The sequence below is a fragment of the Numenius arquata genome, chromosome 17 (genome assembly GCF_964106895.1).
Source record: "Numenius arquata chromosome 17, bNumArq3.hap1.1, whole genome shotgun sequence".
NCBI lineage: Eukaryota > Metazoa > Chordata > Aves > Charadriiformes > Scolopacidae > Numenius > Numenius arquata.
This window is the reverse complement of record NC_133592.1, coordinates 4,408,178-4,429,936: the sequence shown is the minus strand read 5'-3', so window position 1 is coordinate 4,429,936 and position 21,759 is coordinate 4,408,178. Positions and strand designations below refer to the sequence as shown.

At 47.6% G+C, this 21,759-nt stretch overlaps 1 protein-coding gene across 3 annotated transcripts in view; it reads left to right on the top strand.

The window, feature by feature from the left end:
- Positions 1-479: 479 nt before the first annotated feature.
- Positions 480-21,759, top strand: part of RHBDL3 (rhomboid like 3) — a 61,820-nt gene continuing 40,540 nt past the window's right edge. For 2 of the 3 annotated variants that reach the window (XM_074160188.1, XM_074160186.1), the window contains exons 1-2: positions 480-599; positions 4,135-4,158. In XM_074160188.1, coding sequence (XP_074016289.1) covers positions 480-599; positions 4,135-4,158 — 144 coding nt within the window. Of the gene's footprint in view, positions 600-4,002; positions 4,159-21,759 lie in introns of those variants that run through there. The other variant, XM_074160187.1, reaches the window with a different exon arrangement.

The following is a 21,759-nucleotide window of genomic DNA, read 5'->3' as shown; positions in this document are numbered from 1 at the left end:
CCCCCCCTGGCCAGGGGCGACCCGGGGTTCCCCCTCCGCCCTGCTCCTTGCCGCCGCCCAGCCCGCATCCTCGGACGTGCTGCAGCTCCGGGCTCTGCCTCCGAGGACGCGCAGCTCCGGGAAGGGCAGGTTCCCCCCCCCCTCTCCCGCCCCCGGGCCGGCATGGCTCGGGGGAGGCGCCGGCCGTGCCCCGGGCTGGGGGCAGCGGGGGGAGGCGAGCTGGCCGAGCCGCCGCGGGGAGGGGTCACCTGCCCCGTCCGGAGCCGGCCGTCGGGATGCCGCCCGCCAGCGCTGCCCGCGCTAATTGGATGTTCCCTGGATGGAGGATTTCCTCCTCTCCCGGCTGCGGGAGTCATGAAGGCAGGCTGGGCTGCGCTTGAAACTTTGCCAAGCAGCAGCTAGGTTTAATTTCTTTAAGGATCTGGGGAGAAGGGGAGGGGGGGGGGGGGGCGGGGGCTGGAGGGGGACCGTTTCCAAGCATGGGAGACAGGCTGCCGGAGCCTCACGCCAGCTCTTCCCCTGCTGTGGCTGCCAGCTCAGAGGCGGAAGAAATCGAGGTGCTGGACTCCGAGGATGTCCTACCTATGGCTGCAGAGGATGTAAGTTTCCTTTGCTCGGTGTCTTCCCCCCTTTCCTCTCGGCCGGGTTAATCGGCTCAAGCTATTTATGGATGGAGTCCGGGATGGGGGGAGGAATGGGGCCGGTGACCCTCTGGGGCGAGGGAAACCCGCCGTCCCCGCCGTTCTGCGCGCCCCTCGCCTCCGGCTGCCCGCGGGCTCCGGCAGCCGCCGGGCCGTCTCGGTCCCCGGGGCCGCAGCTCCCTTCTCCGCCCTGCCCCAGCCCGGCTGCCCGTCCGCCCGGTGTCCGCGCCCGGAGCCGCGCCGCCGGCGAGATGCTGGCTCACGGCCGGGCAGGGGCTGCGGGGCTGCGCACAGAAGCAGCTCTAGAGGCTGAAGAGGGGCTGACGCCTTGGCTTGAGGGGCTTCCCTGGGGACAGAGAGCTTTTTCCAGAGTCCCGGCCGCTCGGAGGGTGACAGATGTGAAACGCTCTCGGGAGCCTGCTCCCTGTTCCAGCCCCCGAGCAACAAACAGCCGAGGAAGTTTTTTTTCCCCGGCTCGGCAGGGCTGATAGCTTCTCTCCACCCTCTGAGCTCTGATTGCACTTGAGGGTGGGATAACTTGGCACCGGGTCTCTGCCTCTACTCATCCAGCCTAGAAGGACACCAAGTGGTCCTGCGTGCTTTGAATCTGCTCCCGCCAGGCTGAGCAGCGAAGCCTGCAGAGCTGAGGTGGTAGTTCTGCATCTCCCGGTCCCGGAGGCAGGGTCTCGCTGTGCACCTGTCTGGGAGTGATCGTGAGCAGATCCTGCATTCCTGGTGCATCCCAGCACTGCTCGCAGCTCTCCTTCCCGACAAACTCTGCTGGGATGAGGACTGTGCGAAGTGCTCAGTCTGCAGAGGTTAAGCGCAGGCTCTGTTCCTGCCTATGGAGGGATGAAGCATTAATACTAAATGTCTTTCTGAAGTGGGCTCTGTCTCGGGCCTTGCACCGGCATGAAAGGGACACTTGTGAACTAAGCCTCCAGCAATGACACATCCCCTTTCCCCGCTACTTTTATGACACTGCTGGAGGAACCCGCCTCGGGCTGCTAAGGACAGTGCCTGCTCCTCATCCCCCAGCCCCTCGTTCTGAGTCACCTACAATTCGGTTGCCGTTCGATTTTCCTCCCAGAGGGCAGCGGAGGAAGTGCAGTTGCCTGGTGGAGCTGCGTTCCCCAGGCTGTATTCCCAAGCACTGTACAGCCAGGAGGGAACGTGTGATGCAGTTTTCACCTCTGCTACAGCACTGCCAGACAGCCCTAAAAGGAGCGTGCCTGACCCAGGGGCACATGTAGCTTTTGCTCAGAAAGGGTGGCTTTTCCAGGAGCTTTCACAGTCCAGGTTTCCAAATCCTTGTGCTTGCTTACCTCTGCCTGTGACCTTTTCTTCCCTGACAAATTTTGTGCTTGTCTGGATGGTCTACAAGAAAGATTTCCTGTTGTGATACATGTGGGCCCCTTGGAGTTTCTCCAGCCTCTGCACGAACGCAGCCATTAGCAATTCAATCCTGCCAGGGGCCCAGGAGATGCTGAAGTGCTGAGCGCCAGGCAGGATTGCGCTCCTGAGGCAGGAGAGAGACCATGAGCTTTCCTTGATGAAATCTAGATTCTCATCCTAGTTCTGTTACTGACTTGCTGCTTGACCTTGAGGTAGGACAGCTTGGGTCTGGTCCAGCTCACGGTGTCTCGCTGTTACTTATGCTGGGATCTGCATTGTTATTTGACTCTGGTACCTTGTTTTCTGCAATCAACAAAATGGGGCTGGAGCCTGCAGTTCCATTGGTTATGGGAAGCTGCTGAGACCTGGCAGTAGATGATGTGACAGAAGCGTGAGGTATCGTATGTCATCTGCAAGTCGGAAGAGCAGGAAATGGTGTAAATGCCCTCCTCCTCCACCACCAAGATTTCCTGCTGAAACAAGCAGGCTCCAGAGCATCATCTCTGAAAATCCAAACTGCTCAGTGCTAAGAGCATGTCCATCCCCCCCGCCCTGAGACCTAACTGGGAGTTGATTTTCTGTTGTTATTAATACATTTGAAAGCTTGATGTAAGCTGTCTGGCTTGGCCAGCAAGGACCGACACAAGGTCAGTTCTTTATGTGTTATTAACCACAAAAACATTATGTAGTGGAGGTTTGGCTGTCCAGCCTTGACAGTGTGTAGCAGCTCAGCTGTGATGTCATTACAGCTCTCAGAGCAGCATTCCACAAAGCCAGGATTCAGGCAGTCCCAAAATGTTCTGTTTCAAGTCCTGGGCTGCTTTATGATGATAAATGGGAGTTTATAAATGGATAGAGGCATGGGGAGGAGGGAAGCCAACAACTTAACTGATTAAATAGAATTCAGTGGCCTGATATCCCACTGTCTCTCCAGTCAATTCTGCTTTAGATCTGCCTACCAGGTGGAAGGAAATGTTCTTCCAGGACCAGATAAAACTCTGACCAGAGCGCTGCTTTGCATATAGCACAGTGAGATTTGCTTGTATGAGTCTGATGTTTGTTATTTTTCTCATTTTGCTTTTCTGGGAAGGTGAATGAGACAGAAACAAAAGTGTTGTGCTGAACAGCTTCAGACAGTAGAGCTGGAAATGTGCAAGGTTTTTTCTGGGGACCCCAACCCAGTGGTTACTCCAGTGTTGCCCCGTGGAAGTTGCTCTCAGCTGGCCCTCAAATCTAGAAGAGATGAGAGAGAGCCTTAATTCATTAAGAATTTCCTCCGTTATGTGAGACAGTGAGGCAGCAAGCTTGGGGCAGGGAGGTGACTTGACTTGGTCTTTCTACAAAGCATAAATCAGAGCCAGTTGACAGCTTGTTTTTTCTGTTCCCAAGTGACAAGGACTTGTGGAGTGTTCACATGGTCATCTGTGTTGAAGTGGAGCTTTCTCCTATACAGAGCTTTTAAGGCAGATCTGCTAGAACAAAAGTTGTGGGGTAAATTCGTGCAATGGGCTTACTTCAGCCTTCCCCCCTTGTACCTTGTGCGAGAGGAATTACCTGTTTTTAAGATGTGGACATGTGAGGCTCAAAGAAGTGATGGGTTATCAAGGACGTTACAGCAAGTCCCTGCCAGAGTTAGGAGCAGGCAGCAGACAAGGCTCCAACAACTCCGCAAGGCGCTTTGTGGGTCAGTGTTGGGCCACAGGGCCTCAGAAAGTGATCTGAAAAACCATTGCTAACTCCTCCCTCCCCTCAATATACACCAAGCTTTCTTGATCCCTGTGAGTAAAAAAGCCTTTTATTCCTTGCTTGCCTGCAAGTAGACAAAGCGGGAGAAAACAGAATTAACACATGAATGTTCTGAGTTCATCCTAATTTGGATTTGTAAATGAAAACTGTCCTCCCTGTGGTTGGTAGATTCCCCCTGCCTCCTCCCCCGGAAGGGTAGGTGATTCTGGGATGAAGAAGGATGTTGGAAATGGCACTAAATCATTTGGTTATTTCTCTGTTAGAATATACTTCTGCAGTTTACTGCATGTTAATGTCGTTGCTCTTAAACCTTATTTTTCTTCTTTTTCCTCCCTTATGCATTGCCTCTCAGCACTGGAAAGCCCTATTTGATCAGGTATGTGAACAACTGATATATTGTCTGTCTTGTGAGCAAAGAGTCTAACCTCCAGTTAATTTCCTCTGTATTAGATTTTCCCTGCATTTAAAATACAGCCTAGGAGGAATGTGCTCTATGCTGCCAGTTCCCAGGATGCTGGTGTGCAAGTGATAATTATCACTACTGCTTTGGGCCTTTCTCTCAATTCCTCTTCAGAGTAGCCAGGGACAGAAGAGGGCCCAGCCTGGCCATCCCTCCATGCGCAGGTGCTGAGCCGAGGTGCTGCAGCAGGTGCTCTGTTTGCTGCCAGTTGCACTATCCTTGCTCTGTGGAATAAAGGATCTTCTCCTCTTTGAGACAGGCAAACTAGGACCTGTAAAACCAGCACTGCATTCTTTGAAATGGCTCCCCAACTGCTAAACTGACTTCTGCGGGGTTACATCCTCCAGGGGAGGACCGGCTGCTTAAAACTTGCACAGAATTAGCAAAGTATTTGCTTCTGTACCAAAAACTATGGTTGTATCTGGTAACCGCTTTGGGTCAGATCTGTAGCTGGCTGAAATCAGCACAGCTCTGTAGAGCACTGCGTTATAGCTGCTGAGAATTTGCGTTGCGGATTCGAGTTTGTAAATTATGCTTTTCGCTGCTTTAACTGACATGTTTGCTTTGTGGTATTCCTTCCGTCTGCCAGTGAAATGTGAAGCAGCTATAACTGAAGGATTTTTCTAGGGTTGACTTGCTTCTAAACAGCAGCACTCTCTTGATGTCATAAACTTTTGTGCTGGGGGGTGTGTGTGTGTAAATGTCACCTTCTGTAAGGGAGCTTTCTCTGATGCTGGCATCGTCCTGGCAATACTAAAGTTCGGGTGGGATTTCGTCCCTGCTTTATGAGGCGATAATCTTGCTTCTGTGTCTGGCTGAACTGCAAAGCCAAAAGCTGTCATGCAGTCTCCGCGAAAGGATGTCCTTGGTGCCCTGGGGGTCCCGTTATCATTCAGCTAATAACTGGACTGTCTGTTCTGATGAGTGCTCATTCATACCTGGTTAGCTGTGACCGACTGCTAATCCACGTGTCTGGACTGCAGTACGTTTGTTGTACAATCAAGCAAGCCAGCAGTTGGGAATTAGATTACTGTAATTGTTGATCACACCTAAATTGTGTGCTGTATTTGAATTTGCTGGGGCTCACAGGGTATGCTGCCGCCCAAAAGGTGAATGCAAGGTAAATTGCTTCTGGTCTAGGCTGAATGTTCGTTTTGGCCACATTGAATTCTCCCCCATCTCAAACCTTGGCCTTAATTTGGAGTCTGATTCTACAAGCATCCTTTGAAGTCATTGAGTCCTTGCGGGATGGGGCGCTTGGCTGGTAGCTACCTCGGGCTCAAAGAGAGGAATCTGTAATTTCCCGCTGGACTTGCTTGAATAGTAGATGGGGTTTTATTCCTTCCTTTTTTTTTTTTTTTTTTTTTTCTTTCTAAGGGAGAGGAGAGTTTGACTGTTGGGTTTACAGAACATTACCCCAGTAACAAGGGAATGGGATGTAAAGGCAGACCTTCAATAATTAGCTATGTTTCAATTAGGGCTGCAGCTGAAATTTAAGCCTTGCCTGTAAGGCTTTATTATCAAAGAGAATGCAACCTGTGACAAGTAGTCCTAAGTCCTGAATAAATCAATAATGTCCTTGTTGCCTGTGGGCAAAGCCAAGGAGCTGACGTCTTCCTTGAGCGTTATATCCGCAATGTAATGCAATTAGCCCTGCAGTGAATTGCAAGATGCTGTTTGTCATGGAACAAGGTTGCTATTCCCAGCAGCTCTGTGCTGGTAGGAGAGGAGAGCGTTTTGTTTAGCTCTGACTGGCATCCGTATGAAACATGAGGACAGTCTTAATAACTAGGGAAAGCCTGTGTGTTGGAACAGTTGCAGCTCTCCCTGGGAGATATGACCTGGCATTATGTGCACTTTAGAGTGGAAATGGGTGGCCAAAGGTTCATGTGCCCGGTGTGTTTGTGACTCGTGGGCTGGGACTGAAGTTTGATAGCCACCCTTCTCAGCTGAGACACGTGAGCCTCTGCTCCCGGGAGAGCAGCAGAGCAAGAGACGGCTCTGGAGAAAGTGGTAGGACAGTTAGGAATTTACAGGCTGGGAGTCTGCAAGTCTCTTCTTTCCGGGGTGGTGGAGTATGACGGCAAACAGAGCGAGGGAGGGGTCAGCACTTTTCCCCCCTTACCTCTGGGGGGGAAGTAATTATTATGAATGCTTCTCTCTCTCTTCTCTCTCTCTTCTCTCTCTCTTCTCTCTCTCTTCTCTCTCTCTTCTCTCTCTCTTCTCTCTCTCTCTTTCTTCCTCCCTCTCTCTTCCTCTCTCTCTTTTTCTTCTGTGGGGAGATATTTTTAAAATACTTTTATCTAGGTTTAGTGACAAAAAAGGTGGTTTCTTTTTAGGCATACAAAATTAAGTGTTTGGGTTTTTTGATGCACCCCCCCCATCTGAAATTAAAAATTCAAAACTTCTTGATGAAAATTGCTGCTCAGCCATGAAGTAGTGCTTTTTGCTTGTTTGTTTTGGGGGAGAGAAGTCACTGACGATGTTTTCTGGAGAAATTTTTTATTTGTTTTGATCCAGCTCTAATATGTCACACTGGGAACTGTTGGTGAATCAAACCAGTATCTCTAGCCACTTGCAGATTGCTTTTTTTTTTTTTTTAAGAAGAAAAAGAACTTAAATCTGGCAAAAAGACAGATCCAGAACTGCTTCCTAGGTTTTGAGGTTCAAAGAACCCCCTCCTAGAGCAAACTCCTTACTATGCTGAAGGAAGTACCATTCCTCCTGCATTTCATGGGGTCAGCACTTCACACGAGAGTGTGGGAGCAGGCAGACTCACGGCTTTTCAGTGCTGCAGCCAGGGGGTTACAGTACAGCTGCTGCTTCATACTGTGCTTGTGAGATGTGTTTTTTATTATGAGGCCATGGCCCTCGGGCAGCTCTAACTCACTTTTATATGGAACTTTTATAGGGATTCATACATTTATTTATTGTGCTCATAAACACCCTCCGCCCCCACACACACATTAGCTTCGCATCTGCTGCCTTCTGCAGAGCCTGCACAGTCGCTGAGTGTTCCACGCTGTCTCTGTGTGGAATCCAAGCTCTGAGCAGAGGAAGGCATTGCCTCTCTCCATCCCTCCGCAATTGCTTAGGGTTCTCTTCATTTGTTCTTCACTGGCCAAAACCCCATTTTTTTTATTAATCTTCTGGTAGAGTTAAAAGTGTGACAATCCCAGGAGGAAGTCCTGACAGTTTCACACGTTGTGCTATTAAGATCCCTTGTTAATTGCCTTCCATGCAGACATGAGAACATCTCACTGTCCTGATTGAAGCCAAGTTATCTGATGGTTAGAGTGAACCTGCAGATGAGTCTCCTGAGGGGCTATTCCTGCTTTGCTATATCCTTTCTAGGGCCTTGGATGCCTGTGTTCGCTTCCATGTCACCAGTGTCCCTGCTTTAGAGCTCATCGGTATTATCCAGCCCTTTGCTGTGTTGGGTGAAAGGGGTTGCCTAGGAGGACAACGTTCATTATTAGGATAAACCTGCCTTCTGAAGGTGGCTTTTAGCCTTGTTAGATGCCAAGAGCTTCTATTATCTTCTTTGTTTCCCCATCCCTGTGGCTGCTGAGATTTCAAGGGTGAATTAATATTATCAGCCCTCATCTCGGAGTTCTCACTTCTTCTCACCCGTACTCTGGTTTGTAGTCATGACAACAAACTTGTTTTAAATAGACACACACAAAACTCTCCAAAAAGACCCTCCTCACTAGCTCAGTACCTTGATCCTATTGCTTGTCAATCCAGGCTGTGTTTTTCTTGCAGCTGCTTTAGAAACCCTGGATTCCTCCCTGAGACTTGTACGTGGGTGTGATGGCAACAGATGAACAGAGTTTATGGGGAATGCAGAGAGATGCCAAGTTACCCAGTCTGTGTAGGCAGCTAATGGAAAACTTGAGCTCAGAAACAAGGCTGTAGAGATATCCTGGACCAGACGTACGCTTACCAGGAAGAGTTCGGTTGCTGACACTACCAGTAGTGGGTGCAGCTGAACCTGCTCTGCCATGGTCTCATAAACATTAAAATATGCTTCAAAATATGCTGACTTGGCAGTCTTAAATCCAGGGCTGGTTCCTGCACAATTGAAATTGCAAAGCAATCCGTAAAATCAGGCCAGCTATGACCATGGTTGGTGGTAACTGAGAAGGGGAATTATTTTGAACTCAATGATCTTTTATGTTAACTGTGTTCTTTTCTCCGGGTAACCTTTAACACAGACAGGACGAGCTATTTCCCACACTGTAAAAGAAATTCCAGTTTGTTTACTGGTGCACTGTTGAGCTAAAGATCCATCACACTTCACTTTGAAAAGTTTCCCTGACTATTGTTGCTGGCTATCCCCTGCCAGCTGTGGCTGGAAGACCTTGCCAGGCAGGTCTCCCTGAGCTCCAGGCAGTGGTTTGCGCCTGGAGACGTTACCACTTTCTTTGACAAATTGCTTGTGTTTTACCACTGGTTTATGTAGGTCACTGGGAGCAGAGGAGCAGAAACTTCAGGATGAGAAGTAGGATACGATGGCAGTGAGAGCAGCAGTATAGGCAATGGGCTTGAGCACAGGGTTGTATGCGACCTTCAAGTCCTTGCCTGAATTTTGGACTATTGCTACCTTTTTAGGTTAGTGTTTGTTGGGACATATGTCCACATTTAAGTAGAGTGGGGCTGCAAAGAGGTTGTAGGAACTGGAATTAGGAAATAGTCATAGACTTGTTACTTCGTCTCCTTACGTGAACTGGAGAACCAGAGGTGCTGTTGGGAAGACTGTTCATGGTGATAACACAGTAGCATCCAGGCCCTAAAACCAGGGTCTGCCTTGTCTACTATATTAGACACTTCTGTGAGCGCGACAAGAAATTTGCCCCCTTCTCCCCCTCCACCAAGCTGTGCATTGTAAAGGGGAAAGACATTTTAAAAGCTACAAGGGTCTGTTGGCAATGCACAGAGGGGGTTCTGCATCTGCCCCACGCCTTGAAGTCTAATCTCATTTACAGTTGTCAGCGCGGGCTGCTGGAGGAGATGAAAGGCAGAGGACAAGAAGGGAGAATAGATTAGTCTCGAGCAGAGGGCACTGGGAGTGCACCTGCCTCTGCCCCGCTACCTTGAGGAGAGGCGGCAATAGCAGCTGGGCATGTGTCATCTGCTGCTCTTTGAGGCGCCCAGCCATGGAGCACACGATTAATGACTCAAGGGGCTGGGCTTTTGTGAGCGATAAAGCCCTGGGATTTAGGCAGAGCTCTAGGGCCTTTTTTTTCTGAGCAGCGCCATCACTTTACATTTCTCAAGTGGCGTTTTAGTTGCAGGGAGCTGCTGTCTGTGGCCACAATGCTTCCCTTTCTCCTCCCTCCCCAAACTGGGCTGACCTTTGTCATGCAGCATTAACCCTTTGACTCCTCCACTTTGGGTTATGGGGTTGGGGGAAAAAAAGAGTCTCCCTTCAAATTCATTGCCCTGTGGACAGACTTGAAGGGAAGAATGGGCTGGTAAGAGAGGATCTGGTTTTGCTGAAGGAGATTGGTTTGCTGATGCTGTCTGGATTATCAGCCCTTTGCTGCCTTCTGCCAGAGGCTCTTGAATACAGCAGCCCTCAGGAAAGAGAGGAAGGGAATTTATTCTTCCTTCAGTCAAGGAGGGAAACTGAGGAATTGAGCAGCAAATAGATGTCTGAGAGAGTCTCCTCTGCAGGGTAATGCCTTGTCTTCACCCTGTCTGGATTAGCTTGTGTCCGTTCCCAGTGTTGTTACAGTGCATGGCAATCTCCCAGCACTTCAAGGCTTATACCCAGATTTGGCTTTTAGCCACGATACCCTGGAGTGATGGCTCAGCATGAAAAAGCTACCTGGAGGTCATTAATGATCTTCCTGCCTCTTGCAGGATGAGCAGCAAAAATTCCCCAAGTTCCTCCTTAATCTTCTAATACCTCTGTATTAGAACAGCAGCCAGCCCCTAGGCTGGATATGGGTCTCTAGGATTGTCTGTATTTACGCCTTCCCTGCAGCATGAAAGGTTTGTGAACAGCTACCCTATCTCCTCAACTATTTAGATATTCCTCTCTCCAATCCCGCCAGCCTGTATGCGGACTGTTGGCTTTGCTTAGTGCAAAAAGTTGGGAGTAGAAGCCGTCCATATGAACATCAGCAGCGTGGCAAACACAGCCCTGTTACGCTTGTGCTGGTGGAAGTAGGCATCTCCTGAAATGTTTCAAGGAGTCATAACAAACACACCGAAAAGCACATGGAGGCTGAGTCAGTTTTACACAGCTCGTGAGTTACTGGCAGCTTGATATCTCTAGATTTCTAAAAGCTTCAGGAGGCTTCCTACTCATTACACATTTGTGTACCTTCCACGTCTGAGCTGCCTGGAAACCTGCACGTTAGAGTGCAGCATCTGAGAGGGACGGCAGGCTGCTTTCAGGCTGTTGTATCTCTGCTGCCTCCTGATCCCAGCTGCAGCAGGGAGCCCATGGTAGCGTATGCTCTGCCATTTCAGCTGAACGCGCAGGATGGTTTTTAGACACATAGATCCTTGCTAATGCATTGTTCTCAAATCCTCTCTTGCACATAGAAAATCACTGAAGCAATAAGAACATTTAAGCCTGCATGTTTAAAAAGAAAGGAGGGGAAAGCTGTAAACACAGAGTGGATTGATGCTGTTCTGCAAATCAGCTGGTGCATTGTGCTCTGTGGCTGTGTGCTCTGTTACGACAGAGAAGGGGAAGAGATCATCGTGTCTCCAGAGGAACACACCAGCTGCTTAGCAATTGGAAGCAGTTTGGAGGTGCTTTTCTACACCGTCATCACGTATGCTTGTAACATTTACAGGGCTTTTAAAGTTACTCTCTACCAAACCTGGAAAGCAAGTGTTTCTCCTCTGTGGTAGGAAGTATGATGTTCCCGTTGCCTTCTGGTATTTGCAGTCAGTGCAAATGTACCAGGGCACGTTTGCAAATTATTTGCAGCAGTGGGCGTGTTTGAGTTTGACAGCAGCCAAGGAAGCTGTGATCTCTTTCTGCCTCCTCGCTAGGCATTGTGCAGTGTGTTGGTCTGAAATCATCTAGATACCAACACACCATGAGACAAAGTCAATGGGGTGCAGGTGATGGGTTGTTTTCTTGCACAGTTGTACGTACAGGCTGTTGAGGAAAGCTAATCTCTCTGTGCTCTGGATTTTTGTGTGACTCGAGCCTTGCAGTGTTTGCCTGTTCAAGCTGTAGCACTTGGGACAGTCACTTCTTTCCCTCTCCTCTCCTAATCTCCTGAGTGGTGATATCTCCCCTGATTCAGCTACTTGAGGTGACACTGGGGATATTCTGTCACTAGAGATGGTATGTCTTGGTGAAATGTGCAGTGGAAGTCCTGAATGTTTGTGATCATACCTGTCCTGATACTTGTTTTTGAGATTAGTCATTATCTTCTCTGCCCTGGATGGATTCCAGCTGGCTAATTGTACTTCTCTGACAGTAATTTCAGCTGGAAAAATTGGCTTTTACTTTCTGTTGTATGGGGCAAAGATCACTGAAAGGAGTCAGTGAGATCTCACCATCCAATCCATTGTAAGCCTGTAAAGTGTTTCTTTTGGATGCTGTGTTGGAGTAGAGGAGCCTGGAGATTGACTTCTGCCTTGGGCTGTCCCTGAGTTGTGTCTTGTGCAGGGGCTGCTGTTGCACTCTCATCAGCTGCTCTGGGACCAACCCAGAACTTCCAGTAGGAACTTCTCTTCCTTCTTTAGAAAGCGCAAACCAGTGAAGAATTGTAGATTCTCTGGAAGTCACCTTAATTATCAGTGACTGCTTATCAGTGCCTGTAGCGTGGGGTTGTTCTCTGTGCCAGGGAATCATGAAGAGGAGGCAGAGAAGTCTCACTTGGACCTTGAATTCCTTCAACTCTAAAACTAAAACGCCAGCACTAACAAGACACAGAGAATATATGTATTTTTAGTATATGTTCCTGTTGCTTAGGAACAGCTGTCTGCAGTGACCTTGTGTTGCTGGTGAGAAGAGTAATGATGTATGAAACTGATGTTAAACAAGCAAGATCAGTCTTACACCTAGGAACTGTTCTTCACGTTCTTTGATACTTGACATATTCTGCATGTAGCATATACTCTGGAGTTTCCTGAGGAAAAAATAAAGGAGGCTCCTGGAGGCAAAGCAGTTTGTGACCACCATCAAACCTCCTGTCTCATGTACTTCTTCAGGGCAGTGTTCCCTAAGGGAGCATCTTTTTACCTCTGTGATCCTTCATGATGAGGTACCAGTGATGATGGAGACCTTGCTTTGTGTAGCATACTCATTTTGTGATGTACGATTGTTGTAGAAGTGATTGTTGATGACAGCCTACAGCCAGCAAGACATAGTCATGCTTACTTCTTGTCAGAGAAAGGATCAGTATTATAAAAGGTGAAAAATGGAAAGTTTCACAAAAACTACTGGAGGACTTGATCCTGTGTGCTCTGACTTGGTCTAGCAAAGCACAATTGTCCTGGACCCATTATATGTCTAACATAAACCTATGTTTTGCTGGGGCTGATACCGGAATGATGTGTATCCTAAGGGATTTGAAGAGCAAAGTAGGTTTTTAGTTCTGCCCCTTGGCTCTGAAGCAGAGACAGATACTTGTTTCCCTCCGCAGGCTTCCTGCCACTCCTCTCACACGTTTACTTACTCTCACGCTGAGAAATAATGGGAAGTGGGCCTTGAGCATCTTTCCTCACTGCAGGCAGTGGCCTCCATGAAGGATGTTGCTTTTTAGCCTTGTTGTTTGCAGTGGGGAGGAAAACAAAAGTGTTTATTGTGGTTCCTTCTTCCATTTGAACTGCTGCCTCTTCCCTCAGCTACTCTCGCTTGGTTGCTAATAGAGGAGTTGCTTTTTCACAGTCTTGTTATTGCTGAATTTATGTCTCTAGGTTGTTTTCTTCACAGTCAGCAGGGAAGGAACAAACATTTTTCCTTCATATGTCCTCTGACAATAATATTTGCATTTTGGAGAAATGTTTGTTTTGCATTTATTGGCACATTTAGGCAGCCCCTTTGGGGGAGACTGCTGTGAAGACCATGGGAGATGGTCCTGCTGCTGCTGTCGTTGGTCTCTGAGCTGTGCCTGGAGACCATGGCTGGAGGAATAACTTCCTTCCAATCTAAAAAAAGTGTCTGAAGAATCTTTGTTGAGCTGCATGTTTTCTTTGTCACACTTGGACTTGCTAGCCCTGGGATGTCTTGTGTATATGTATATGTGTGCAGGATTGCTCTTGTGCCTTCAACGTGTTAAATATTCTGGTGTTGTCTCCTCTTGAGGTCTATAAACTAGAGTGTACGTTGGCTTTTTTAGAGGATTCTCCAGTGCTGGGCATCCCCACCAGAGGCTTTTGCTCTTGCAATGTTTTTTAGTCAGTCTGTATCCCAAAGGCTGTAGTGTGCTGGCTTGTTTGTGTGCTCTTCACCTGATAGGATCCTGCTGCCTGCGTTCATGGCCTTCTACACTATTTGGAGAGGCCAAAGCCATGTCTTCTTATTCATAAGTCAATGGTCAGTTTATCTTCCTGTCAGCTGCAACAGGAAGCAGCTTTTGTGGTGGAGAGAGCAGCAGCGTAGCTTCACAGCTATATGTGAGAGCTGAAGCTGGCTGGGGTGTAAATGCTGCACGGTCCCCTTCAACAAGACAGGTGCATGGGTTGGCTTCTCCTAGGGTGGTGATAGCAAAATGTGTCCCAAAGAATTGTTGTATGTGTCTGAAACAGCATCTTCCAGCCTTATTCCCTCTGTAGCCAATGAGCTGAGAGCTGCTGTTGCTGCATTGATGTGTGGGATCCTTTAGGGTTGGTGCTGGTGGCCAAGAAGAGCTGGGGCAGAAAGTCATTTGCCAGCTGCTGATTTACGGCCCTAGTAAATAGTCCTGAAAAGCACAGTGAGAATTTTCTGGACCTTACGTGGCTCCAGCTGACTGGAAGCTCCAGGCTGTTATTTGACCATGTGGAGTAATAAAACCGTGAAAACTAATTAACTTTTGGGCCTACTGCAAAACAAACTAGTCCATGCAAAAAATTACTCCACACTTGCAAGCAACAGTGACTTTAAGAGCTTATAAGCCTGTATTTAATGACCAAGCATGTAGTATGATGTGTGTGTTCCTTTTGCTGACTTCTAAGGCCGAACAGAATGTAACAAGCTCTACTGATCACCGAGGATCTGAATACCGGCTTGGGATAATGTTCTCTTTCATCCTTATTAATTATGTAGCTGATGTGTAGGTGGAGGTTTGACACAAAGCTGTATTGGGTGGTTTCTTGTAGTCTAAACCAGCCTGAATTATGCACGCCCAACCTGAGCCGAAGCAGTTCATTCAAGGAAAGATGCTCTCTGCAGCGGGAGTGCTGTAGTCTTTCTGAGGTCATTCTCTGCTTGCTGTTTCCCGTGAGGTGTAGCTGAATGAGTTCTTTCCCAGTGGGAACACCGAGGTATTTTTCTGATGTTAGCACGCAAAGAGATGGGGATGCTCTGTGCATGCCAGTTGTGATGGTGACACCAAAGACGGGATGTTTGTGTCCCCCGGTATTGTGTTCCTCGCCAATGACAAGACACTTATCGACACTGTATAGATGATACAGCCTCTGTTATCCTACACCGATTTGGAGGGACGGAATGACTGGCCGTTATTCCCACTTAATTGGATTACTAAGGTAACCCTCCTTCTGTCCCATCACTCCTGCATTACTCAGTAGCCCTTAATATTGAATGTTTAACTGCCTGTATTGTTAGAGTCAAAGCTGTGCCTGCTGATTCCTGTTCTTCTTTGCTAGCATCTATCAATTTAGCTGGTGGCAGAGCTTTGTGTAGAGCCTTTGCTCACTGGGACACGATGCAGCTTTACTGTTCTTTTCTGATCGATAACTCATCACCCCAAAGAGCAGAGCTGGCTCTTTTGCGGAACATAGGGTGCTCTGGAGTAAGCTGTGCAGTTGTTTGCTATGTTTGAGCTGCACAGGCTTGAGCGGCAGTTCCTCAGAAAGCTGCAGGCAGTGCATGGCCTGTCCTGTCATCCTGTTGAGAAGAGAGGGAGGAAGGCTGAATATTGTACTAGGCCCCTTTGCTGCCCCACTACGTGACTATGGAGGGAGGGAGCCTGATCCGGAGCTACCTGCTGTGGGGGACAGGCTGTGTGCTGGCCAGGGCTGTGCCCACAGCTGGGTCATGCAGACAGTGTGTCTCATATCTTGAGAAGATATTTGTCATGATTGCTGATACAGGAGCAGGTATTTGGAATTTGAAAGATAAACCATCTCAAAGGCAAGAAAACTGTGAAGTGATGAGATTTTTAAAAACAATTTTTAACTTTTTTTTTAATTTTTGCACCCTCTCTTTCTGATGGATGCGCTTGAATTGTCATGGTACTCAGTACTAGAGTACTGGCTAGCATGGGTCTATCCCAAGCTTTGGTTTTCTTTGCTAAGCTAAGTATTATTGCAGAGCTACTATTTGACCTAAAATAAGTGTGTGTGCATACTCACTGCTATAGAATTCTGCTTCTTCACGCATCAAATCAAGTCCCTGTGGGTTTTCACCTCCCTCCCAAATCTGGCAGACAGTGAAAAAGGGAGCTATTTTTAATCTGAAATGTTCTGTGTTTCAAGTCCAGAGTATAAAATGTAGTTTTTCTCCTAACAAGTTTCATGGCTGATTTGCTATAAAACTCCTTGTCCTTAAAGGAAGGATAAAACTTCCTACAGGAAGGGCAGAAGTTCTGATTTTTGGGGCTGTGGATCTTAGTTCATTTGAGAAACTGAAAAATGGTGGTGATCGCTGTCCTTGGACTGCAGAATTTACCCGTAAGGAGGAACCGTTTAACAGAGGAGTCTGGCAAAGTTCAGCGTGGTAAAGTGGTGTGAAGAGACCCAGTTCCCCTCCAGGAGGCAAGATGATGGTCTCTGGATTAGGAATCGTTTGCCTGAAACAACATTTCTGGCAACCAAAAGAGATCAGCATTTCTGGCAGAATGGTGTTTACACACTTTTCATCATCTTCTTGCTGTCACTACAGTTCTATCATCCCACTGGAGTTACTGCTCCATCTGTCTTCTTTGAAAGGCTGGCATGTATTGTCCAGGAGAGAAGATTAATTTCTGGTCCAACTGTTCTCCCTGCTCAGAAGAAACAGGTATAGAAAAAGTTTCTTCCTCTCCCCGCTGTATGAGCTGTTCTGTACCTGAGCCCAGTCTGATGGGTCAAAGGGAAGGTGACCTTCCAGAGCAGGTCTGTCCTTCTGTGCTGACTGTCCTGCACCCAGGGGTGTGGTGATGGGGGTAGGAAGTTGTTACCACCAAGGTGCAAACACCTGTCTAATCAATAAGGACTGAGACAGCTGCCTTCTTGCCATAAAGCGAGGAGGAGGGATGGAGGCAGAGCAGATCTGACCAAACGGGCAGGCAGTTGGGGAAAGCAGCATGCTCAGTTTTGCAAGGTAGCTTTTGTTAGACCTTCAGGCTGGGCAGTGTGCTGGATGCCTTGGGGGTGTGACAAGAGACACATTCCCTAGTCAGTGCTGAACCCTGTCCCTCTGGCACTGGTGGAGCTGCTTCAGTGCAAACCCCAGCTCAGTTTTCTTCTGGCTCCCAGTGCTGAAGGGGCTATTTGTGACAGTCCAGGTGGTCTCTGTGCTGGTGGCCCCTTGAGCTGGGACAGCCCTCACCTGCCCTGCTGCAGCCTTGGTCAGCCCAGACTCACAGCTAATAAACACAAGGTAAGAGGAGCTCCCTGCAGTTGCACGGGAAGAATTTTTCTTGCTGAGTAAATTTCCATCCTGGTTGCCAACCTGGCAGCACCCTGCAGACATAGCCTTGGCCTTTGCTATGAGGACTGCCTAACACAGCCCATCAGTCACAGCATCCTGGCACTTGGTAAGGCTGAATGGGACAGCTAAGCTCTGAGCCCACCAAACCACCCCCGGGGCTGCCCTGGAGTGTGTTCCTCTCCCTTCTGCCTGATGCAGCAGGGGAGCAGTACTCGTCTCCTGGGGCTAGCTAGATTGTTGGTGTCTCTGCCTGCCCTTCACTAGCAACTAGCGTTGCTCGACAGATATGTCACTAAGCAGCAGCAGAGAGAGACCCAATGCTTCAGATCTGATTAACCTCTACAACTTTATCCTGTGACTTAATTGGATTAGCTGCAGGGGGGTAGTTTTGCTGGCATTGCTGTTTGTTTTTTTTTTTTTTTCTTAAACAGGTACTTATCACTGTCACATCTGATGCAAGCAACAAGTTAGAGTAGCAAGACCTGTGAATAAACCATTGGTGTTTGCTTTTTCCCCACTGCTCAACGAAGAGCTCCTGCACCTCCTTTCTGAAAAACTGCTGTAGCTGATGCCTGTGAGATGGGTCTGAGTAAGCCCTGCAGTCAGGTCTCTTGGGACGTGTGGGTCTCGCCTAACCAGCCTGGATGCCAGAACAAGAGTACCTGATTGCTAACAGCAGTTTTGTCGCTTCTGGGAAGCATTTCTGCTCAGTAAATGTTCAAAGCAGTATTAACGTTCCATGTTCAGTTTCTTTCATCTTTTCTCTGAGCTTTTAGTTTCCTTCAGGGCCTGATTCTTCTGCACCTTAGGATTTTTGCTTGTATCACTGCAGTGGCTGTGGGCTGTAGGGAATTGGCCTTATTCAGCACTGCAGTAGCCCTTCCTTTTCAAGGACTTCAAAGCTCCTTCTCCAGTATCAGTTCATTTGGTTTTGCAGGTGGGAACATGGAATAGGGAGATCAGTGTTTATATCCTGTTACAATGGGGCACAGGCTGCTACAGACCTTAAAAAGGAATGGAATCCATTTGATTGTGGGATTGCCTCTCGTTCCTCAAGTTGCTGTCTACCTGCCTGGTCCCCAGTTGAGAAAAAGGAGAACCAGTTTACAGGAGACTTTCCCCCATGTCCATCCTTCTGCCTGCAGCACCCAGTTACCTCTTCAACAAGCTTAAAATAGAAGCCTTTCTCCTTGCCATAGCTCTAATTGGCCCTGAATTGGGCACTGGAGGGAGTCATTCACCTCCCTGGGATAATAGAAGAGGTACATGCTGCTGAGAAGCTCTCTTTTACATCTGTTTCTAGACAGCTGTGCACAAAAAGAGTGAATTGTAGGTGTGATATCAGAGCACGGCTCTGTTCCAGGAGGAATAATAGATGTACCAGCGCCACTCTAGCTGTTACAAGATCAAAAGTGCGGTTACATTAAAGCTAGTATTAGTGCCTGGCTTGGCAAAAGGGCTGAGAAATTGTTCCAGGGTTTTAATGTATGTTCAGGTAAACTGTCATCCATAGTGAGGATTAGGCCTTCGAATTTAGTTCATGTGCAACAGCATGGATTTTAGTGACTTGGTGAGAGTGTAACTCCAAGGAATTCCCTCTTCGTACAAGTCTTGAATGTGATTCAGTTGTGAACACTGCGTGCATCACAGTTACAGTCTCTAAGTAGGGGGTTCAGTGCATCTGGGGTGCCTCCGTGGGGTGTGTGGTCGTCAGGCATGGAGTCTGCTGCTGCTGCTCATAAAGAAAATGTGATCACTAAGTTGAATTACATTGGCCATTGGTTTCCTTTTTCAGATTTAATGTATTCATGTATGTCCACTGGCCCCTCAGCAGCTTGCAGGCTGGATATGTAAATTGGTAGCTGCAGAGGATGACTGATCCATTAATAGGTGGAATTTGATGCTCATAAAAATGAATGCATTTAACATTGCATGGCAAGGGTTTTCTTGAATTTTTAAGTTGCCTGAGTATCTTTTACTTGGAATTCTGTGGCTCAGGCTATATTTGTTACAAAAGCAATACAAATGGAGAGGCCCTGTGGTTTCAGAGGGTTGGCTATTCTTTTGTCTGTGAGTATAGCTTACACTTTTTCTGTATCAAATGTTTTTCCAAGGAAGCTGTGAAAATGTGAAATGCAATGATATCTGAAAACAAAGCATTGCAGTCCAAATTCACTATGTCCACAGAAATATCTGTCTTTGGAGATTTGTTCAGATACTACTTTTCCAGGAAAAGCCAAGTTTTAGTAGATAATTTTTCATTATTAGGCTTTCATGGAGGGATGTAGAGGACTAAAAGGATTTGGTGGGTCATTAAAATAAGTACAGATCTGTGGGGTTTTAAACACAAGATGAAATCCTGGCCTCTCTGAAGGGGCCTCATTTGCTTCCTTTGGGCCTCATGCTAATTTCGTTACTGATTTCAGAAGGGTAAGGACTTCCCCTGATTTTAATTTTACAGTGTTTCTTTAAGCATGCAGAAATATAAATATTCCATTTCTTTTGCTGAGGGTTTTATTGAAGGAAGCTCACAAGCATGCACCCCTTCCATGGTAGAGCGTTCACGTGATAAATTCCATTTTTCAAGAACAGGAGGTTATGATGATCCCTCAGATATTGAGAGGCTGCACTCTGAAAAAATTGACAGTTCTTGCTTTTCCCTTTAGCACTGAGAGACAAATGCTTCAGCTCTTCATCACTTACGCTGAGCCTGAGCTGAAGGGCCAGGAACAAATATGCAGAGAGAATATTGTGATACGCACCATAAAGTTGTGCCAAGGAGAAAGGAATATGATCTCAAATGATCTTTTTCCCTGAAGCTTCTATGGTTTATTTTAATTTTTTCTAAGGTGAAGTTCTGGATCCAAGCCCTGCTGGCAGCCAGCATCTTTCATGTCAGGGAAAAAATTCTTTGCTAGCGTCTTCCTTGTCCACAGCCTCTCTAAATGCTGGTGATTTCAATGCAGCAGAGTTTGGCTGCGGAAAGTCTGTCGTTATTGTAATACTGTACAACTCTGCGGGCACTGCATCCATCTTTGGAGGGACTGATCTGTTCTTATAAGAATATATGCCAGGGTTAGACTGAAGAGTGTCTCCATTTTGCAGCCTGAAGATCTGAACATGTTTGGTATGTTTCCGCGAAGGCAATCAAAAGAACCAGATTTGCTGGGTGGGCAGCAGGAATAAGAACCAGGGTGAAGTACCAGTGTGGGGTGCCTGGGGGTGTGGGTGGCACCTTCGTGGCGTTTCTTTCCCGCAATATGATGTTTGGAAAATCTAAAAAAAAAAAAAAAATCCCCTAGAGGCAAGTAGGGGTGCTTGGTTATGATATCTTGCCTCTGAAGGTAGCTAGTTGTGATTGTGGGATTTACAGTCAGCTATGGGCTGATATAAGCCAGTTTTTCAACTTGTAAAAAGGCTGCTGTGTTTGCTTGAAGGACAAGTGTGCAGGCAAAACCCAGCTGCTTTTCTTCAGGAGGCTTGGTCTCTCAAATAGTCAGTGCCCAGGGTTCTTGGGAGTCTTATCTCAGTGGCAGCTGAAGATATTTGGCATCTTTGGGTATCAGTGACATTTTGGGGCTGCGGAAGGCAGCATTGCACTGTGGATGCTTCAGCCAGGCCACTCTAACCACCAGCTCCTTGTCAGAGAGCTCCTGCTTTGCTTGGGCTGGGCTGGAGCACCCAGCTCTGCACACAGCAGCCAGCTCATATGGCTCAAGCATAAAGGAATGGTAAGATGTATAGGACTGAAAAAGACCTTGAGAAAATTTCCCCCTTCCCCTTACCTTTGATCTGTCGTGGGGAGGTTATCTAGACTGTCCCATTTCCTTGGTGTAGGAGGGATTCTCACTTTCAGCTTATCTGAGACCAGGTTCACGAGGCCCGAGAAGAGAAGAGTGAATGGAGAAGCTGTTCACCAGGACCTGCTTCTTATGGTGGCACCAGCTGGCAGTTTCTGAAATAATTTTTACTTTAGCAGCCTCCAAACTCTGTAGAGGTGAGAACTGGAGCAAGCAACACCAGTCAATTAAAATGGCCATATAATTTTCATTGCCTTAATAAAGTTAATTATTTTATGCAATAGGACAGAAATTAATCTCACCTAAGCAACCCAGTCTCTCATACTTCCCTACTTGCTTCAACAAGCAGTTAGCTGTACAGTGAGATTTTCTAGCATAGGAATGCTCTGGGAAGAGTGTTCTGTGTTGAAGACAGCCATGGGAGCGGGACTGCCTTGCTTTCCAGCTGTGTTCCCTCCCTTGGTTAACAGGTGAAGAGGCTGATGGCCAGCTTCCAGTTCACACAGTTATTTTGCTAGCTTACATGGTAACTGTGATGAAGATCCCACTACCGCCTGAGTAGTCTCCTTTCTGAGGAGGGATTCTGCTGAAATTATTTCTGTTGAATGAGCTGAGTCAAAACTCTAGTTTCCCCTCCATGCTGGGGAAATACCCAGGCTCAGGGTGCAAATGCTTAAACTAGCAGCAGGTTTGTGCCTGTCCTACATGGGACAGAAATATTGCGGAGCCCAAAGCAGCTTCACAGCTGGGCCACAGCTGCTTCCTTTCTAGTGAGGACCATGACTGGATCTGTCACTGGCTTGTGTCTCTCTCTGGGGTGCAATAGATCTGCTGTCCCATGCATGCTTATGTGTAGTACTTTACTGCAGGGCAGAGCAAGGCTGAAAATCTTGCCTGTGTATCTCCTGTCCGGCTCTTCCAAGTCACTCAGTGTGATGAGCA